General features: G+C 47.1%; 1 protein-coding gene across 1 annotated transcript in view; it reads right to left on the bottom strand.

The window, feature by feature from the left end:
* Window positions 1–19,821, bottom strand: part of ADAMTS14 (ADAM metallopeptidase with thrombospondin type 1 motif 14) — a 112,632-nt gene that overhangs the window by 26,408 nt on the left and 66,403 nt on the right. Inside the window, exons 7-10 of the mRNA XM_075000267.1 lie at window positions 12,502–12,607; window positions 6,492–6,635; window positions 5,005–5,137; window positions 4,225–4,338 (exon numbers count right to left, since the gene is read on the bottom strand). Of these exons, the coding sequence (XP_074856368.1) occupies window positions 4,225–4,338; window positions 5,005–5,137; window positions 6,492–6,635; window positions 12,502–12,607 (497 nt within the window). The remainder of the gene's footprint in view (window positions 1–4,224; window positions 4,339–5,004; window positions 5,138–6,491; window positions 6,636–12,501; window positions 12,608–19,821) is intronic.

Consider the following 19,821-nt stretch of genomic DNA (forward strand, 5'->3'; position numbering starts at 1 on the left):
GGCTGCCACAGGAGAGAGGAAGAGAAATGAGCAAATCTGGAGACTGAACTATCTTTCACCTCTAGAAGCGACAACTCAGTGTAAAAGTTGAGAAACACTGGCAGGATGATAGTATCAGAGAGTTAGTCTGTAGCTTCACAAATAACAAGAGTCCTGTAGCACCTTAAGGACTAACAAATTTATTAGGTCACCAGCTTTCATGGGTAAGACCCAACTTCTTCATTCTGAGGAAGTGAGTCTTACCCATGAAAGCTCATGACCTAATAAATTTGTTCGTCTTCAAAGTGCTACAGGACTGCTTGTTATTTCTGGCAGAACAATGTCACCATTGCCCATGCTATGCCCATTATGTGGATAAATCATGAATTTCAATCTACAGATGTTACAGTCCCTGCACCTTTCACCACTATTACATGTAAAATGCACACACACCATAACAACCTAATTTTAAAAGCTCTACACAGAGCTAATTCAGTAATGCGACATCTTTTGTGAGATCATTTTGGCTTAAAGTTATTGGAAACTGTTCATTACTTTAAACATGGACACCCATTGAGAAAAGATTTCATATTCAAATGTTGGTTGAAAGCTTCATCCCACAACATCTAAGCATTTTATATACAGATTCTCCTCCCCACAACCCCCATTCATAGAGGACAACCTCTTCAAAATGCAAAGTTCTAAGCTCTCAGTACCTCTAGGACTTCATGTGTGAATAAGAACCAAGTCCCACACCCCAGCCTGTCATAAAATCATAGAATCCTAGGGGCTGGAAGGGACCTCAGGAGGTCTTCGCATCTAGCCGCCTGCCTGAAGCAGGATCATCCCTAACTAAATCTTACCAGCTGGGACTCTGTCAAGCCAGGACTTAAAAACTCTAGGGGTGGAGATTTTACCACCTTTCCAGGTAACACATTCGTGTGTTTCACTGCTCTTCTAGTGAAACAGTTTTTCCTAATGTACAACCTAGATCTCCCCTACTGTAACTTGAGACCACTGTTCCTTGTTCTGCCATCTGTCACTGCTGAGAACAGCCTCTCTCCATCCTCTTCAGAGCCCCTCTTCAGGAAGCTGAAGGCTACTATAATATAACCTCTCATTTTTCTCTTCTGCAAATTAAATAAGCTCATATCCTGCAGCCTCTCTTCATAGATCTTGTGCTCCAGCTCCCTAATCATTTTCATTGCCCTCCACTGGACCCGCTTCAACACATCCACGTCCTTTCCATATAGGGGAACCCAGAACTGGACACAATACTCCAGATGTGGCCTCACCAGTGCTGAATAGAGGGGAATAATAACTTTTCTAGATCCATTGGAGATGCTTCTCCTAATGCACCCCAATATGCCATTAGCCTTCTTGGCTACAAGGGCACACTGTTGACTCATATCCAGCCTCTCATCCACTGTAATCACAAGATCCTTTTCTGCTGTACTGCTACTTAGCCAGTTGCCCCCAGCCTGTAACAATGCTTGGGATTCTTCCAGCCCAAGTGCAGGACTCTGCAATTCTCCTTGTTGAACCTCATCAGTTTATTTTTGGCCCAATCCTCCAATTTATCAAGGTCACTATGGACTCTATCCCTATCTTCCAACATTCCTACCTTCCCCCTAGCTTAGTGTCATCCGCAAATTTGCTGAGGATGCAATCTATCCCCTCATCCAGGAATTAATAAAGATGCTGATCAATACCGGCTCTAGAACTGATCCTTGGGGCACTCCACTTGAAACTGACCACCAACCAGACATCGAGCTATTGATTGCTACGCATTGGCCCCAACCATCTAGCCAGTCTTCTATCCACCTTACAATCTGTTTATCCAAATCATACTTTCTTAACTTATGGGCAAGAATATTGTAGGAAACTGTATCAAGAGCTTTGGTAGAATCAAGGTAGAGCACTTTCATTGACTTTCCATGTCCACAGAACTAGTTACCTCATCATAGAAGCTAATCAGATTGATCAGGCATAACTTGCCCTTGGTGAATCCATGTTGACTACTCTTGATCACTGCCCCCTCTTCCAAGTGCTTCAAAATGGATTTCTTGAGGATTTCCTCCATGATTTTTCTGGGGGCTGAGGTAAGGTTGACCAGTCTATAGTTCCCTAGATGGTCTTTCTTTCCTTTTTTTAAAGATGGGCACTATATTTGCCTTTTTCCAGTCTTCTGGGACCTCTCCTGATCTCCATGAGTTTTCAAAGATAATGGCCAAAGGCTCTGCAATGACATTTGGCAATTCCCTCAGTACTCTTGGATGCATTAAATCTGGATCCATGGATTTGTATATGTCTAGTTTTCTAAATAGCCCTTAACCTGTCCTTTCCCCACCAAAAGCTGCCCAGCTCCTTCCTATACTGCATTGCCTAATGCAGTAGTCTGGGAGCTGACCTTGTCCATGAAGACAGAGGCAAAAGCAGTATTGACTACTTCAGCTTTTCTCACATCATCTGTCACCAGGTTACCTCCCTCATCCAGTAATGGCCCCACACCCTCCCTGATCACCCTCTTATTGTTAACGTATCTGTAAAAACCCTTCATGTTACCCTTCACACCTCTTGCAAGCTGCAGTTGCAAATGTGCTTTCACCTTTCTGATCACTCTTGTGCATTCTCCAACAATATATTTATACTCCTCCTTAGTCATCTGTCCAAGTTCCCACGTCTTACATGCATCCTTTTTGCGTTTATGCTCACCAAGGATTTCTCTGGTAAGCCAAGCTGGATGCCTACCATATTTGCTTTTCTTACTGCACATCAGGATGGTCTGTTCCTGTGCCTTCAATAAGGCTTCTTTAAAATACTGCCAGTTCTCCTGAACACCTTTCCCCTTCACATTCATTTTCCCCTTCATTTCTGCTCTTCTGAAACCAAGGGTCTGCATGTTACTGCTCACCCTTCTTCCTTTTGTCAGGATCCTGAAATCTACCATCTCATCTGCAACCCAGGTTGCCACCCACTTCTATTTCCCTGACTATTTCTTCCCTGTTTGTGAGCAGCAGGTCAAGCTACGCACAGCCTCTGGTCAGCTCCTTCACCACTTGTACCAGGAAGTTATCCCCAGCATTCTCCAAAAACTTCCTGGATTGTCTCTCTGCTAATGTATTGGTCTCCCAACAAATGTCAGAGTGATTAAAGTCTCCCATGAGAACCAGGGCCTGTGATTTGGAAGCTTCTCTTAGTTCTCTGAATAAATGCTCATCTACCTCTTCTACCTGATCTGGTGGTCTATAGCAAACACCAACCACAACATCACCTCTGTTGCTTTTGCCTCTAAGCTTAACCCAAAGACTCTCAGCTGGCTTTTCTCCCTCCATCTACTAGAGCTCTGAGCACTCATACTACTCTCCCACATACAGCACCATACCTCCTCCTTTTCTTCCCTGACTGTCAGTTTATACCCATCCATGACAGTACTCCAGTTATGTGAGTCATCCCACCAACCTTCTTTTCTGACTCACTGGCACTTGCATACATTACTAACAAGAATCATGGGAAACCCTGAAGTAGACAGATCTTGTGATGAAGTCATAATTCTGAATTTACAACATCACTGTCTGTTACCATGGTAACAACTAGCATCACAAAGCAGTGATGGTTTCACTTTACATCCAGTCATAACAATCATAATAAGCAGTGTGGCTTCACTTTATATCCAAGTAGCAGGAGCAGATGCTCTGTAAGAAAGAAAAGCCCTTGTCTTAACATAGATGTACAGGAAAGGTAGGGAGAAAAACAGCAATTACTGTACTTCTTTAAGTGAGGAAAATGTGGAAAGCCATGTAAGTGGAAATGATTATGAATGAGTTACTATAAAGTAATCCTTAGCACTGAAGCCTATTTCAAAGGCTCAGTGTTGTCTCTAAAGGAATGGGCCATTCCAGTCTTTCTGAACAAAACATACGGTACAGAGAGGGTGTAAAAAGGAGGTATGCTTTTCCAGATGCAGACCTAGGCATGAGACAGTTCCTCTTTTCCCCAGGCCTGTAATTTAAATACGACTTACAAACAATTTTCTTACAGAGTCCTGCGTGTTCACATGAAGGTAACAATATGTGTGTGGATCTGCATGCGCTGGTGTGTGCACTCATATATGAGCATCTGTGCATCTTCCTGCCTCAGCATATATATGCGTGTACATTTTTGAGTGCTCTACACTGAAGAGTGTCATGTCTATTTCCCAACAACAGTGAATCCAATCTGTGTCCTGCTGACGACCACAAGTACCTTGCCTGATGAACACTCAGTTCCATCCAAAGGGGGCCCTTTCTTGGTTTTGCAGAAGTAAGGGTTATCTGGATGGCTGCACCACAGTTGCTTGCAAGGATCAAATGTTCTGAACTGTGAAGCAAACAAGAGTCCTTCTGTTATTTTAATGGATAGTTAGTGTAATGGCCTCATCCATTCCCTGCCCTGAAATGACAAGCATGTGAGAGAGAGAGCAGGCAGAGTCAAAGAACTCACCGCAGAGACTCAGACCCAAGGGAGGCAGATGTAACTTCATTAAACTAATTTTGAAGCAGAGCTGAGAGTACCTCATTTCAAATAATTGTTTTCAACCTGCCTGGAGCCCTTTCCTCTCTCCTATAATGGCAGTTTGGATAACTCTAGCTTCTTTATTTTGAAACCTCCCTTCTAAGCCCCTGTTCAGAAATTTGTTTCAGTTCTCCCAGCACGGCAAACAGAAGATGCAATCGTCTTTCAGGGTGCTATCACTTCTGATCCAATCTGGTAAACTGGAGGGAAAGGAAAATACTGGAGCCAGTCGCTCCCCCCATAATCCTCCTGGAGACCAAATAAGACCCATAAATCATGCAGACACTAACCAGACACATTACCGGATGCTACCAAACCCAGAACTACTTCATACTTGGCCCACAGGACCATTAAGCAAACCTCCCCCTCAATTGTCTCTTTAACACTCTCTGTCACTGAGAGGACTTCCTGTCATTCTACAGCAAGAGAACAAGGAAAAATCCAGGACCTATTAGTAGGAGCAATACTCACCGCTGTGCATGTTTTGTAACCCACACCAAAGTCAAAACGACACTGTTCATCCATAGAGTAATTGATTCCTGGTAGCTCTGGTAACTTGGGCCACTCATGTTCAAAGGGATCATCTAAGAGGCAGTCATAGGAGCTACAGTGACATCAGAGAAAGAAAAAGTTGGACAGAATGTTGCAAAATTTAGTCTCTTTCCCCACACCTTTCTTGTTCATTGTGTTGTGGTTTTACCTCTCTCTATCCCTGACCATCACAGCCCCCATTGCCGTGTGCATTTTTCCATCAGCTAGGAGAGGATAATGCCTGGCCTCCACCAAAGCCACTTCACAGGAAGGGAAAAGCACTCTCAGAGAAGTTTTCTCTGCTACAGCAGCTCTAGTGATGAACATCATCACATGCTAAGAACTCCTCCATTGCAGTGACGAACAGCAGGTTCACTGCCCGGTGCCTAATTGTCACTGTCAATGAAAAATTCTATGTCAGCAATATATGCTGTGGTCAACACACATTCAAGATGGTCAAAAGATTCCAGTCCAGGATTTATTGCTATTTCCCCTGAATGCAACCAAATCCTACATGGATTCAGCTGGTTACAAATCTGTCCCTCCTGTAGTTCTTTTTAAATTTTAGTTCAAATGCACAACTTATTGATATAGTCCATATCTCTTAAGCTGCAACCCTAGCCTGTCTAAGGGTTAGGCAGCGGCATTGCAGGTAGAAGCATGTGAACTGCTCAACTTAAACTGCAAAAATACTTAGTAACAGCTTTGATATGTCCTCAAAATAGCAATGATCCACAAGAGAGAAAGAGAGAGAGCATGTGTGTATTTATACCCTCTATGGGAACTTTTTGTGTATTTCAGCTTTACTCATATCTGCATCTTGTTTCAGGCCACCATGTGTACATTCCTTTCAATAAGACACTGGGGTGTTAAGGCAGGTCATGTGGAGGAAATCACTTTTTTTTTTTACTGTGTTTCTGACTGGATAGACATATCTCAGGTGACCTGGAAGTCATTTCAGCAAATGTCACTTTCACGTAAACGTTTTTCAGTGAAGATACTAACATGAGCTTTGGAGAAACCCAGGGCTCTACCTCCAATAAACCTGTAATGTATTGAGTATGGTATGTTCTGAAGCTATTTAACAATGGTCATCAATCATTGCACAAATATAATTGAAGCTTGTCATGAAACTCATTATATTGCTAAAAGGGGCGAGTTAACAGAAAAGCAAAAACAAGAACTCTCTTTCAAAGTCAGGGTTCAGAGATCAGAGTTAAGGTCCTAAGAAAAAAGCATATATTGTATCTGCTGCACAAGAATCTTTTTTGGATTTGCTTCCCTTATACAAATCTACCTTTGCAGTAAAAATGCCTCCACTCTCATTCTTCCAGGTATCTGCTAACACATATAAATGCACGCATTGTTCATTTGTGCAAGAAAATGAGACAGGCTAGTCTAAATCAGAGCTGTTGAAATTGACCTACTGTATGTATCGGTTCAACTCCTGCTTGCTGCATCGGGACCAATGGTAACGGTGGAATGCAGCTTGCACCAGTGGTGCCATAATGCTCCCCATGCTGGTCTCATCTGCACACCGGTTCCCCTGGCCATCATGTTCCATACCTAACCTGTTAAAAAAGCCTGTGAGCTGTGTCCCAAAGGGAAGTGCCAGACAGACAATTAGCAGTAGCATTTTGAATATGGGCATTTCCTGTAAAGCCTCTGTTTAAACCTCATGTCTCTCTTACTGGTTGGACCAATAGTTTTCCAGAATTCTATGCAATTCCAGCCCTGGTAAGGCTATGCCTAGACTGCAGGGTTTGTCCATAAAATGGCCATTTTGTCAACAAAATCCAGGGAGCGGCCAGATTGCAAAGTGTGTTCTGTCAACAGCAAGTTCGACAGAATGGAGTGGTTTCGTCAACAGTTGTACCCCACTCACAATGAGGGAGAATACTGCTGTAGAAAAAAGGTGGGTGTGGACATTCTGGGGGGTGGGGGGCTTCTGTCAACAGAAGAGGCCTCCAGGATGCCACAGAGACACCCCGGTGGGCACACTGTCCACAACAATCAGCACTCTATGGTTCCTGCCCCTCGGTCTTCTTAAAGGTGCAGGGAGCCCGGGAAATCCCATGGCAGGAAGCTGAGAGCGTGGGTTCAGCCACAAAGCGCACAGCTGTCCCCTACACTCGCACAGCCACACCCGAGCCCAGGTGGCTAAACACCAGTTACCCCAAAAGCCCCTTGCACCCTAAAGGGAACAGCTTCAGGTCTAAGGCTCTTCCCCAGGGCTCCAAGAGGCACCCCCCCACTCCTGATCCAGAGCAAAGATCCAGGCCTTGCTGGAGCTGTGGGCTGAAGAGGAGAGTGCAGGACACTACAGCCAGACACCGCATTGTGGTCATTTACAGCTGGCTGGCTGAGGCCCTGGCAGAACGGATTCACCCTGCTGCACCCTTGACCAAGTCCAGGCCAAGGTAAAGGAGCTGAGGCAAAGGCACATCTGGCCCCAGGATGCTGCAGGCCACTCGGGGCAGAATCAGCCACTTGCCCTACTACTCAGAGCTGCACCAGATCCTGGGGGAGGGGGAGCACGTCACACCCCACCCCGGCCTTAGCCTGGATTTGGGGCTTGATGCCCCTGTCATCAAGCATGAACCAGAGAAGGAGGACAACCCACAGGAGGGCAAGCAGCAGGACTCCCAGTCAGAGATAAGCAGCCTTCTGAATGCCCAAGACCTGGTCCCTGGCAGCCAAGACACCTCCTGGGCCGCCTCCAACCTTGGTGAGGGTTCCTTGGGTGAATGCCTCATTCATCACACACCCCACAGTGTGGGAGGCGGGAGCAGATGGGGCAGGCTGTGAGCATCGCTCAGCCAGCTTGGGCAGGACCCTGTGCTGCGGTCCCAGTACGCGGAACCATGTGCAGCAGTAGTGTGTGGCCACCCAGGCCCAGCAGACAGCCCCAGGGCATGGGCGGCATTCTGCTGCCAGGCTCGGGGGAGACGAGACGTGTGCCAAGCCCCTAATGGAGCCCTCCCAGCACCTGCCGTGGCTGCAAGCAGGCTAGTCACAAGGACGGAGGCACGGCCCCAGACACACCAAGGTGTGCAGCACACGGGCATGTCTGCCTGGGAAAGGCAGCACCCGCTCCCACGGGTGGTGCTGTGAGCCACAGGTAGGTGACTGGGCCCGGGGAGGGCCAGACTGCTCCTGGCTAACCACGAAGGGACCCCTCTGCGGCTGGACACCCCCCTTGGCCACTAGCCTGTCGACCGGAAGGAACTGGGGGGGGCAGAGGCCAGCATGGTTCTGTAGGCACCTCGGAGTCCCTGTACACACAGCAGGGCCCATTGTGCAGGCCACGTGTCTCTGCTCCTGGGACACCCCCACCCCTTGACCCAAGGGGCGTTGGTCACTGCTCACAGCGGAAGGCACAGCCTCCTGGGCTGTGTCAGTGACCCACCAGCTCTCCCTCCTTGTGTTCCATACAGCTGGACCAGCACTGACTGAGGGCCAGACCACCCCCATGATGACGCCACACTGCCCCCAGAGCCAGAGGAGGAGGAAGCGGGTCCACAAGAAGATCATGTGTTAGCAGGTGGAGCATGTGGCGGTCCTTAAGTTCATACAGTGGACCCTTGCCTGCTGCGTCTGGGAGGATGTGGAGTGGCGGTCGCAGGCACGAGACCAGTTAAAGTCCCACTGTGACACCATAACCAAAGTGTGGTGGGACATGCTGACCCAGCTGCCTGCTGCTGCCCCTGCCACCCTACACCTGCCTGCCCCAAGGGGCACTGGGCCCCACCTGCACCCCTGGGCAATGGCCGTGCCCCCTGCCCCTCCCACCAACCCAGACCCCACCCCAGCCCCTCCTCATCCATAGCGCCCCATTCCTGGCCCAAGCCAGCCCCGATGTGAACCCTGAATGTCCAAAGGGGGGGTTCCCAAGACTAACGCCGCTAAGGTTCCCACCATGCCTGAGTTCATGGCTCCCCTCACCCCCCCATGTTCTGAGACCCCTGTCTCCAAGTTGAGAAGCCCCCCACCACTACATAGCCCCAGCCACCATCCCTCCACACTTTTGTAAATATTTCACAATAAACCCATTTATCATTCTCCACACAATGTGTGCCTTTATTAATCTGGGGTCAGGAAGGGGTGAAGGGAGAGGTCATGGTGGGGATGGGCTAGGGCTGTGAGCCCGAAGCCTCCTGCTGGGGGGCCCTGGGGAGGGTTACTGGAGTCCTTGGGAGAAGTGCTCTCTCAGGGCTTCCCAGATCTGCACACCATCCCAATGGGCCTGGAAGATAGCACCTGTGCTCAGCTGCTCACCCCTCGTGGCCAGCGTCAACCTCCCAGGCTGGGAAGAAGGACTCCCTCTTACCCTCCATGAGGTTGTGCAGAATGCAACAAGCTCCCCCAAACTCAGGGATGTTGCACTCCCCCACATCAAGGCAGGTTAGCAGGCACTTGAACTATTCCCTGAGGCAGCCGAAGGCGCACACGGCCTTAATACTACTGTGGTTCTGGTGCTCAGTGAATTGTTCCCTGCTGGGTTCCAGCTGTCTGGTATATGGCTTCATCAGCCACAGTATGAAGTAGCAGGCCATCTCCCCCATGACACAGACTGGCATCTGCATGTCCCCAACCATCAGCTCACAGCAGGGGACGAATGTGTCCACTTCCAGCTTCTGGCACAGGCTGGAATTGTGGAATATGCGGGCATTGTGCACCCTGCCCAACCACCCAACCTAAATGTCTGTGAACTTGTGACCCACTTCCCCATGGTGGGACACAGCTGGGTGTCACATCTCCAAAGGCTGAGGGCAAGCCAGGCACAGAGCTCCAACAAGACAGCCTTCTGCATGTGGACGTTTTGGAGGCACTGCTGGTCTTCCCACCGCTCCCTGACCAGCTGGTTCCACCAGTCCAAACTACTGTGGTGCCTCTAGAGCCACCTGTCACTGTGGGTGGCAGTTGTAAGTGTGTAGCTCCTGCAGACAAGACGACAGTCCCAAACATGGCCTTGTGGTCGACCTTGCTGAGGAACAGGTAGGCAGTTGCCAGAAAGTTCAGCACAAGTAGCAGCATGTCCATGCGGGGCCATCACAAGCCCAGGGCAGCTCCACCTCCATGGCACCCAGGAACCAGCTGTGTCACCTGCACATGCAGGGCAAGCACTGCAGGCACTGTGAGAGATTTGCTGTCCCTCACAGGGGTAGGCAAGCCCACAGCAATGGCAGGGAACGGCTGTCTGGAGGGGTCCTCTTAAGAGCACGTCTCCGCAGGGCTCCCTTCCTGGCTCTCGGAAGGAACTGGTGACCTGCAACCACAGCTGACACGGTTCCAGGTGGCCATTTTGCTGAAAGAGCATCCCATCTGTCTGACTGCTCTCTGTCGGGAGAGCAGATCATTTTTTCAATGTGCCTTGGTGTCTGGACGTGCTCTGTTGACAGAAGTTTTGTCGCCAGGTATCTTCTGACAAGAGCTCCTGTCAACAAAACCCTGCAGTCTAGACATAGCCTAAGAGTGTAGGTCTGCACAGAGACAGAGCAGGAATAAAACGCAAGGAACTGAACTGAACTTGCCAGGTATGGCTATTAGAACTATGACCTCATCTCTTAGGTATGCTCCAGGCTCAACACAGTGTATAACCAAGCCAGGAACTTCTGGAAGAGGCTTCTAAATTTTCACTGCTGAGATCCTTAGTGATGTCCTAGAAATTCAAGGGTTGCAGATACTACAGGTCCCAGCAGATAACACTTTAAACTAACAGCCCCTTCTGGGTTAAATAAGGAGCATGTTTTGAGAGAACACATATTGTCTGCCTGCTACACACCAACAGCAAATGTGAGCATAGGCACACACTTGCTGAAGGACTTCATTGGCCACATTTGGCCCGTGGACTTCAGTGTGGACATTTTTCTTTCAAAAAAACTTCACAATGCTAACTTGAGAAAAGCTCAAACTCTGAAAGCCAGAAAATGCAGAGTTAAAGTTGTCAACACATATGCCCGTCCCTGGTGTATATGTAAGCAATTCCCGTTGGGTACTGCTAGCTCCAGGAGACCAGAAAGTAAATGGGATGGACAATCTATTTTTGAAAAATTCTCTCTTCTGTTAGTGTAGATGGATTCCTGTGAGTGAAAGTGAACAGGCAGATAAAAGGAGGAGAAGCCGTTGTGCATTTCAACAACACTGGGATTGGCAAAGTAAAGGTATGCATGTTAAATGGGAGAATTGCTGAAAGACAGCAGAATTAACGATGCATAGATAACCTCGACTCTGCATTTCCTGGTTTTCAGAAGTCTGAGTTTTGCTCAAGTCAGCATTCTGCAGAGATGACATACCAACAAGAAACCTTCGTTCTATATTAACGGGGGAAGGAGAGAATTGCCACAGAATACGTAAACATACTCTTGTTACCACTGCTAAGGAGAACACAATAACAGAATCTAGATGGAAGAGATTTACTCTGATAAAGGTTGCTCACTACAATATTTTACAGAGTGTTTGTCCAGTCTAGTTTGAAATTATTCAAGAAATAGCATTTTCTGTCACTTTGACTGTGTCTACACTTGCTTTCCTCTTTCGGAAGATGCATGCAAATAAGGTAAATCAAAAACGCAAATGAGGTGTATATTTGGCACCTCATTTGCACATCCTTATTTCAAAAGAGCTTCTTTCGAAAGAGGAAAACGAGTGGAGACACTGCTCTTTCGAAAGTAAACCTCATCTTTGAAAGAATCCTTCTTCCCTTTATTTAATGTGAAGAAGGATTCTTTCGAAGACAGGGTTTACTTTCGAAAGAGCAGCATCTACACTGGTTTTCTTCTTTCAGGATAAGAATATGCAAATGAGGAAAGAGGAATGCAAGTGTAGACACAGCCTTTGTTTAGGACCTACTGTTTCTCAGATTCATAAATATTTCCTTCTGTACACACCAAATATTGCTATACTTGATTCCTCCCACGATTCCCTCTTACAGCCCAATGAATCACTCTTTACCTGACTGAGAGGTTGCTGTACCCACAATAGAAGCAGGCAGACAACCTTGGAGTGCTTGTATGTAGCAGAGTGTATCTGGGAATTAAATATCTTTGGAGGCTGTGATTTATTATAGCTATACAGCACCTCCACCTACAATTCACATTTAGAAACGAAACCAAAAGCATCCAAATTCATTCAGTTTCCCAGCTAATTCTGGTACCAAGGCGACAGATTCTAAACTGTGCAGATGTACAGACTATAACCTCTAGTGGAAAGATTGCCTTTGAGTTGTTCATTGGACTCGCTATACAACAAAGACATTTATCGCTCCTGTATTTGCCAGGTTTAGCAGCCGCATTAGTAACTTGGAGAGCCATTTTATCACATCACAACTTCTCATACAGCCACAAGTCTAATGCACACCTCTAAACAGCCTGAGGAACCATGACGCAAGGATGAAGGAAAAAAAGGTGAAAAAGTCCATCTCCTACGCTGACTTACACATGGCCAGTCTCATGGGCAACCACGAACGCTGAAGAGAATCCATCCTCATGGTTGAGAGTGCAACTGCGCAGAGGGTGGCACATACCCGTGACGGGAGCATAACCTGGAAAGAGACAGAAAACAAAGCAAGAGAAAGGAGAGGAGGCAGCTCATGAGAAGGGACCAGTTCCAAATGTATTTCATGCCCAGCTCACTGCTGAGAGACATGAGCGGGGTCTACGTTACAGAGTTCTGTCGACAGAAGAGGCCTTCTGTTGACAAAACTAGGGAGCGCCCACACTACAAATGTGTTTGGTCGGGAATCTGTTGACAGAACACAGCAGTTTTCCCAGCTGAGTTCTGGCCTGACTGTGCGAGGCACAGTGCCTCTGTCGACAGATTCTGTCAACACTTAAACAGCGTAGACGCTCTGGGGAGCCCTCTGTCAACAGAGGGGGCTTCCAGTTCAGTGGGCTGTCCTGTCTACAGAACTTCCAGTTGGCTGTTCTGGTGACAGAGGGCTGGGCAGACTGGCTGCTCCCTGTTGATAGAGGGCGTTAACAGGGGGAGCCTCTGTTAGGTGTGTACGTGTTCTCTAGACAGATGTGCTGTCACGAAATATCTGTCAACAGCGACTTCATTCAACAGAACTCTGTAGTGTAGACAGCTATGGACTCCACAGGTGCTTGAGCATATGAATGAAGCATAACACATGTTCCACCAGCTTATATCTCACAGAGGTAAATGGACTTGGAGATATTAGGATTATACACAGTTTGAATGCCACCTGCAATACCTGTGTTGCATTCATTCCTGGCTCAGTCTCATCCTAACGCCAACAGCGAACATAGTCTATACCTTAAACAAATGCACCAGCAACTGCTGTACTTCAATGGCCACCTGTTCAGCTGGACAGAAAATACATTTGACAGCTTCATCAGCCCTTCCTCCACCTAGTCACATCTCTGACTTTTTGTCCGACTCTCCAGCTCTTTTGTAGATTAATCTCCTAGTAGTTTCCTATGTAATTTTCCTCGGAAGCTTGTTGTACTAGGTGACATAATGGGCTGTTCATGGGTTACAGAGTCTGTCTCTGAGATTGTTGTTTTGACTCTGGCCCAATCACAGTCACTGAAATATGTAATCACGTGATGGCTATTGGACAACCTATGTCAGTGGCTCTCAACTTTTCCAGACTACTGTACCCCTTTCAAGAGTCTGCTTTGTCTTGTGCATCCCCAAGTTTCACCTCACTTAGGAACTACTTACTCACACACTCAGGCATAAAAATGTACATGTCACAGGTTGCTATTGCCAAAAAACTGCTTACTTGCTTATTTTTATTTTCTTTTATGTATTTGAGAGTTTGTCTGTTTGTTTGCCCATCTGTCTGTCTGTCCAAGAAATCCTCCTAAACGGTAAGAGCCAGGACCACCAGATTTGGTACACAGCTTTCTCTTATTATGACTCAAAAGCTTTGGCTATGCCAGGAAAATGGGATGTGCCTGAAATGGAATAGCTTCTCTTAAAACTGTAAAGAAAGAGACAATCGCTACAGACAGGTGAAAGGGGCCAGCTAAGGGAGTGCCTCCACTCCTCTGGGACTGCCCCAGGACTGAGCCTCCCACCTACCAGGTGCCATTTAGGGAGGGAAGAGGGCTGAGACTCCCCCACTGCAATTCAGACAGGAAACAGGAACATTGCTGGCTTCATCAGGGAGCCAGGGGAAAGTACAAAATTTGCTGTATTCCTCACTCTGGCTGGGAAGCACAGGAGGCAGATGAACCTGGATGTGCTCCAGCCAGGGGACATGCACCCTCTGCCCCAGCTATGTCTGCTGGAGCAGCTGAAGCCATGGAGGGGCACTTCTCAGCTGGCCCCAAGGTGCTGTTGGGAGAGAGGCTGATGTAGTCCTCTCTCTACGGGGCAGCCTGCATAGTGAACCCCTCATTCCCCACTCCACCCCAGAATAATGATTTAAATGAAGTGTGCACATTTTCATTTTATTTTCCAAAAAACAAAACTTAATTGAGTTAAGGACCCGATCAAGGCCGGGTAAATCTTCTAGTGTAGTTATACATCAATGGAAATATGAATATTGTACTTACATTTCCAAGTCTATTACACAGAGCAGCACCAAGTCATTTTATGAAATTTTAGTTTGCACTGACTTCAGTAGCGCATTTTATGTAGCCTGTTGTAAAACTATGCAAATGTCTAGATGAGTACAGGTATCTCTGAAAGGCCTCTGAGCAGGGGTATGTGTGCCCCTCATTGAGGGCCACAGACTATGTGAAACATACAGGCAGTCTCAGCCCAGTTTATAGTGGCAAGGTGAACACCAGCTGACAATCTTACCAGACAAAGATTTAATTAGTCTGAAAGCCAATCTACCTTCACAGCTTTTCAAGGTCAAAGCGAGGGGTGGTATGGAGCAATCTGCACATGGCTGCTGTCAGTGCACTAGACATGCAAGGGATAGTCTATCTGGCACCTTCCACCAGCACTAAATTAAAAAAAAGTTTCTCTGACCCAGGCTCTTTTGGGGGCAACGAGTAAATGGAGAGAACTGATCAAGAATGAGTGGGAAGTTCTCCTGTGTCCCTCTCAAAAATGGATTTAAATTTGCACTAGTCATTCAGCAGTGAGTAAAAATATCTGTTGTGCTGCCACAGCAGGCAAAAGCGAAGAGGACAACATGGCAAGCAGGTGACAAGAAGGGAAGACAACTGCTGCCAAGAAAGAAACCTAAGCCAAAGAATTGACCAAATACCTCAACTGGTGAGTTCCGACTGGGATGTGGGCAGGGTTCCCAGTGATGTCATCTTGACTGCCAGTGCCAAGAACAGGCTAATATTGCACTTACATACCCAAACATTCCTAATATTTTCCATTCCATAATAGTAACGCATCTTGACTAACCGGACTGCATGTGCAGAATGGCGCCACTGTTCAATTTAACCCATCTCCTACTACAGGCAGCAGATAAATATACAGATTTAGCGTCAATATTGGTGGCTACCACCTTCTGAGCCACTGGCAAGGAGCAGCCACCACAGCCGATTACTCTGAAGAAATTCAATATAAAACAGGCCAGAGGAAAAAAAAGCACCTCCACAAAGGCAGCAGTTCCTTCAGAGGGTGAATTCTGGGGCTCAGGAAAGAGTGACAGAATGGATGGATCAGAGGTAAGCATAGCGTGTGTAAGGGTCCACAAGTGACAACTCTCAACTCTCTCATAACTATGCCAGTGCTGCACTTCCATCCTGACCTGCAGATCTCCACTAGACATAACCTGGTGCCCTCCTGAACAGAGACTAAAAATGCCAAATTACGTGGCTGTTATAGTGTGCGGCCAAACACCCACAAGCAACTCAGACAAGAGCAGGGAAGAGCATGCATCTCTCCTGTACACCATCCCTCAATCAAGTCATGTGCCATGGATCAACCATGCATGGTGAAGCAGATTCAGATACCAAGTGGATTCAGTGAGGTCTCATTTTCCAGTCTTGGGGCTGGGTGTTTTTATTCTTCATTTCTGCCAAATTCAATTCAAGCTTTGCCACTTTCTTGAATAAACTCTTGGGAATATATGGTTTTTAAAAGACCCTGTTTTGGGACTGAGGAAAAGGCAGCTAGCAAAGGAAAAGTTTCTAAGTCCTACAGAGATCTGGTAACAGTGGGGCCAGATCATGCTGCACTGCTCTGTCACTCTGGTATTTTTGGATGGTAAAGGTATCAAACGAAATGTAAATGGATTCTCTATGGAGCTGAGCTGGTAATCAGCTGAAGATGAGAGCTTGGTGACCATATTCTCACAAACACCCCTGTTCTCTGGGTGCTGTGTGGAGAGGATAACTAGGACTGGAAGAATAGGTTAGGTGGAAGTCTAAATCCATCTGAATCAGTCTCATTCGTATGTGATAAAGAAACTCAAACATATGAAAGTCTGAGCTCAGCAGCCTTGCTGTAATGTTATAGCCTGATGGTGTTGGACACGTCGTGGTCTCCCAGCACAAGGCAAGCCCAGAAGAGCCTACATGGCGGAGGATGGGCATAGGGATGATCTCCGTGTACAGCCATGCAGTCATCTATGAACCCCCTGGACCTCAGGAAGTCTGTCCCTGTGTCTGCTTTCCATGCAGCTGGCCATCTTATTTCCACGCTCTGCAACTGATCCTTGGACTATGCTGAAAAGCCAGGATGTAAAGCACATGGGCTGGCTGCTAGAGCGCTGAAGAGTCAGGAAATGTGCACAGACCACTGTTAAACTTACTGTGATCTGTAAGTTATTGAAGCTTCCATGTTTAGTCCTTTTAGGCCCGAACCCAATTCCACTCAAATCAATCAACGCTAGCAAATAAAGCAGCATTTCTTAACAGGAGTGGCGCTGGACCCTCTGTTAGAACAACAGTCACCAACATGTGCTCTAGCAATTGTTTCAGCCTGACTGACTCCTTCCCCTGGCTGGTACCCCTATTCTCAATATTGATTCTCTGCTGCCCCTTCTCCAGGAAGTTTGTGAATGTAGTGACTTCTCTGAACTATGTATCTTCCAGGACATTTGTTCCCCAGAAGCCCAGTGGTGGTAGAAGAGCTAATATTGATTATTCTGCAAAAAGATGGAGGAGGAAGGTTTTGAGCAGTTCTGAATCTAATTCATAAGCTGAATGAATAGGTGTATCAGCACTTTGTACAGCCGGGAAAGATAATATACTAAAGCAAAAGTAAACATTTTCCTGACAGCTCCTCCCAAATGAAAGCTCTGAAAACATTAGTAGTAGCCTCCATGGTCATGCTGATGGAATCGAACGATTGCAGTAAAAGCAGCTGTTCAGAAAAATGGAGTTCAGTTAAATCATTGCACAATTCTTTACACTTTTGCTCACTGTCCGTGTGTTCCCAAGGAGTTTCCAAGACCAGCTCCAGTGTTCCCACAGTAACAGTCAGTCACAAGTAAGGCAGTCAAATGGCCAAACACAAAAGTGAACACGACATGCCCTCTCAGCTTCTACAGAGACATTTGATTAGGGTTCTGCTTATTAGAATCATGTCTGTAACCAGGAATCTCAAGCAGGTAAATAAGCTGGGTCCTTCCAGGGACCTTCTGGAAATATTGATTGAGAGACACCCACGGAAGCTACATATTTCGGGTGACGGCCAACCTAGGTGAGCCATATGTAGCAGTCACAGTGGTTAACAAGGGTTTAGGAGAGGGAAAAAAGAAGCCTCCATGAAAGGGAGCCTCTGAAGGAGGCAGCTCAAAGATTGAGCCACATGGACCCCAGAAGAAACTTGGGAAGAGGAAAAGAGGGAGGAACAACAAGAATCCACATTGTCTCATTGGGCTGTGGTAGTTGGAAACAGCTAATTATAGCCACACTGCTGGACACACTAGCATTACTGCAATACAATCACCAGGCCATTAAGGAGAAATCAGATAGTGTAAAGTGGGGAGCAGGAAATGTGCTATTGGGGCTTTGTCTGGTACAAACACCACAAACATACTTCAGGACACCAAGGGTGGGGGCACATAGATGGCCAATGTTCAGAAGTCTCCTAAAGAGCTGATTCCTAATCATTCCTGAAGAAGGAGAGTTCAGTCAGGGTCCAAATGGGCACCAGTCTATCCAATGACCACTCTTGACTTTCAATGAGTTCCCCCGGGTGGCTAGAGCTGCCTCTGACTCCAGTTCAAGAGCATGCACATTGTGAACCGCACGCTCATGCACGGTGTGCGCCAGGCTGTGTATGTTTACTGAGTGACAGGGGAGAGCCCTAGCTCATGATACTTTACTTGGCATTATTGTTTGAATTTTCAACAGATAAAATTTAATGATATTCAACTCGTGATGTTAAAGCTGTTAACTGGTTAAATGATAACACTTAACCACTTAACTGTTCTGACTGAACTCTTGCCGCCTGGCCCCACTGCAGCCACGGGGTCCTGCTGCTAGCCTCAGTGGAGCCACAGGCCCCCACCACAGCCAGGCTAACACCAGCCAGCATGGCACAGCACAGCACAGCACAGCATGGCTGGCCACCCGTGGAGTTCGACGGCAGGGCAGTTAATGGATTAACCTAGGGACGGGCAAAATTTGGCTCACAGGCTGGATCCAGCCTGTCAAGGCACAGGATCTGGCCCATGGTTACAGCAGGAGACTTAGCCAGGCTCCCTGCTTGCCCACCCCTGTCCACTGCTCAGAGCAGACAGCTGTGGGGCTCTGTCTGTCTGTGAGTGGCTGTGAGCCTGTGGGGGAGGGGGAGAGAGGCTTTGTGTGGCCACCCCCAGAAAAATATTACAGCTCTGATTGGCCAGTTTCTGGCCAATGGGAGTTGCCTGTTTGAAGGACCCGCAGCACTCTGAGTACCTTTCCCCCATGCACAGCTCGCAGCTGCTCAAGGACACACATGGCCCCTGCTGGCTGATTTATTGAGGCAAAGAGCAGAGTATGATGCAGAAGATGGATAATATGGATAATAAAAATGTCCCAAGTTATATCAGCTAGCATTACAAAATATTCAGGAATAGAAATGTTCCTGTTTCCAAATACCACTAACTGATGGGATTTAGCAAGAAACTTCTACCATCTGCCTACGATCAAAGCCCATTATCAGGGCTGCTGATGGGCGGGCGGGGGCGAGGGGGAAGAGAACAGTGGCCCTTATACCTGGCAATTTAACAGCAGTGATTGCCCAGAATCCTGGGCCCTTTAAATTGCCACTGGAGCCCCTCACATGAAAGCCCAGGCAACACTAAGGGTTGGCTGCTCCTTGTCCATCCCCTTCCACCCAAGACCCTGCCACTTCCAAGGGCCTATAGATGAGTCCCTCACTTCCCCCATTACCCAGGACCCAGTAAAGTCCGTCACCAGCCCTGCCCATTACCAATTGTTTACTCCTTCCTGTGGGACATCCGGTGCTGGTCATTGTCAGCAGAAACTACCAGCTTAGATAAACTATTAGTTTAAAACAATATGATAATTCCTACGTTCAGCAAAAGCCAAGCAAGGAAAATTTCAAACTAATAATTTAATGTTTTGGAAAAGTAGGAACATACAAAAACTGGATATTATAAGGGGCACAGTTTTCAACTTTAACTCTGGTTGGCTTCACAGTGTACCTGCTTCAGAAGCAGGGAGGGAATCTTAGTCTGTTCCAGTTTACAAAACAAAGCAGTCCTGGAGCACCTCAAAGACTAACAATATGTAATATATTGAGGTGCTCCATGACTGCTTCTTTTGTTTTGTGAAGATACAGACTAACAGGGCTACCTCTCAGATCCTGTTTCATTCTACGCCTTCATTTTTCTTTTCAGAAACTGACACTTCAAAATCC

Source organism: Carettochelys insculpta, chromosome 7, assembly GCF_033958435.1.
Source record: "Carettochelys insculpta isolate YL-2023 chromosome 7, ASM3395843v1, whole genome shotgun sequence".
NCBI lineage: Eukaryota > Metazoa > Chordata > Testudines > Carettochelyidae > Carettochelys > Carettochelys insculpta.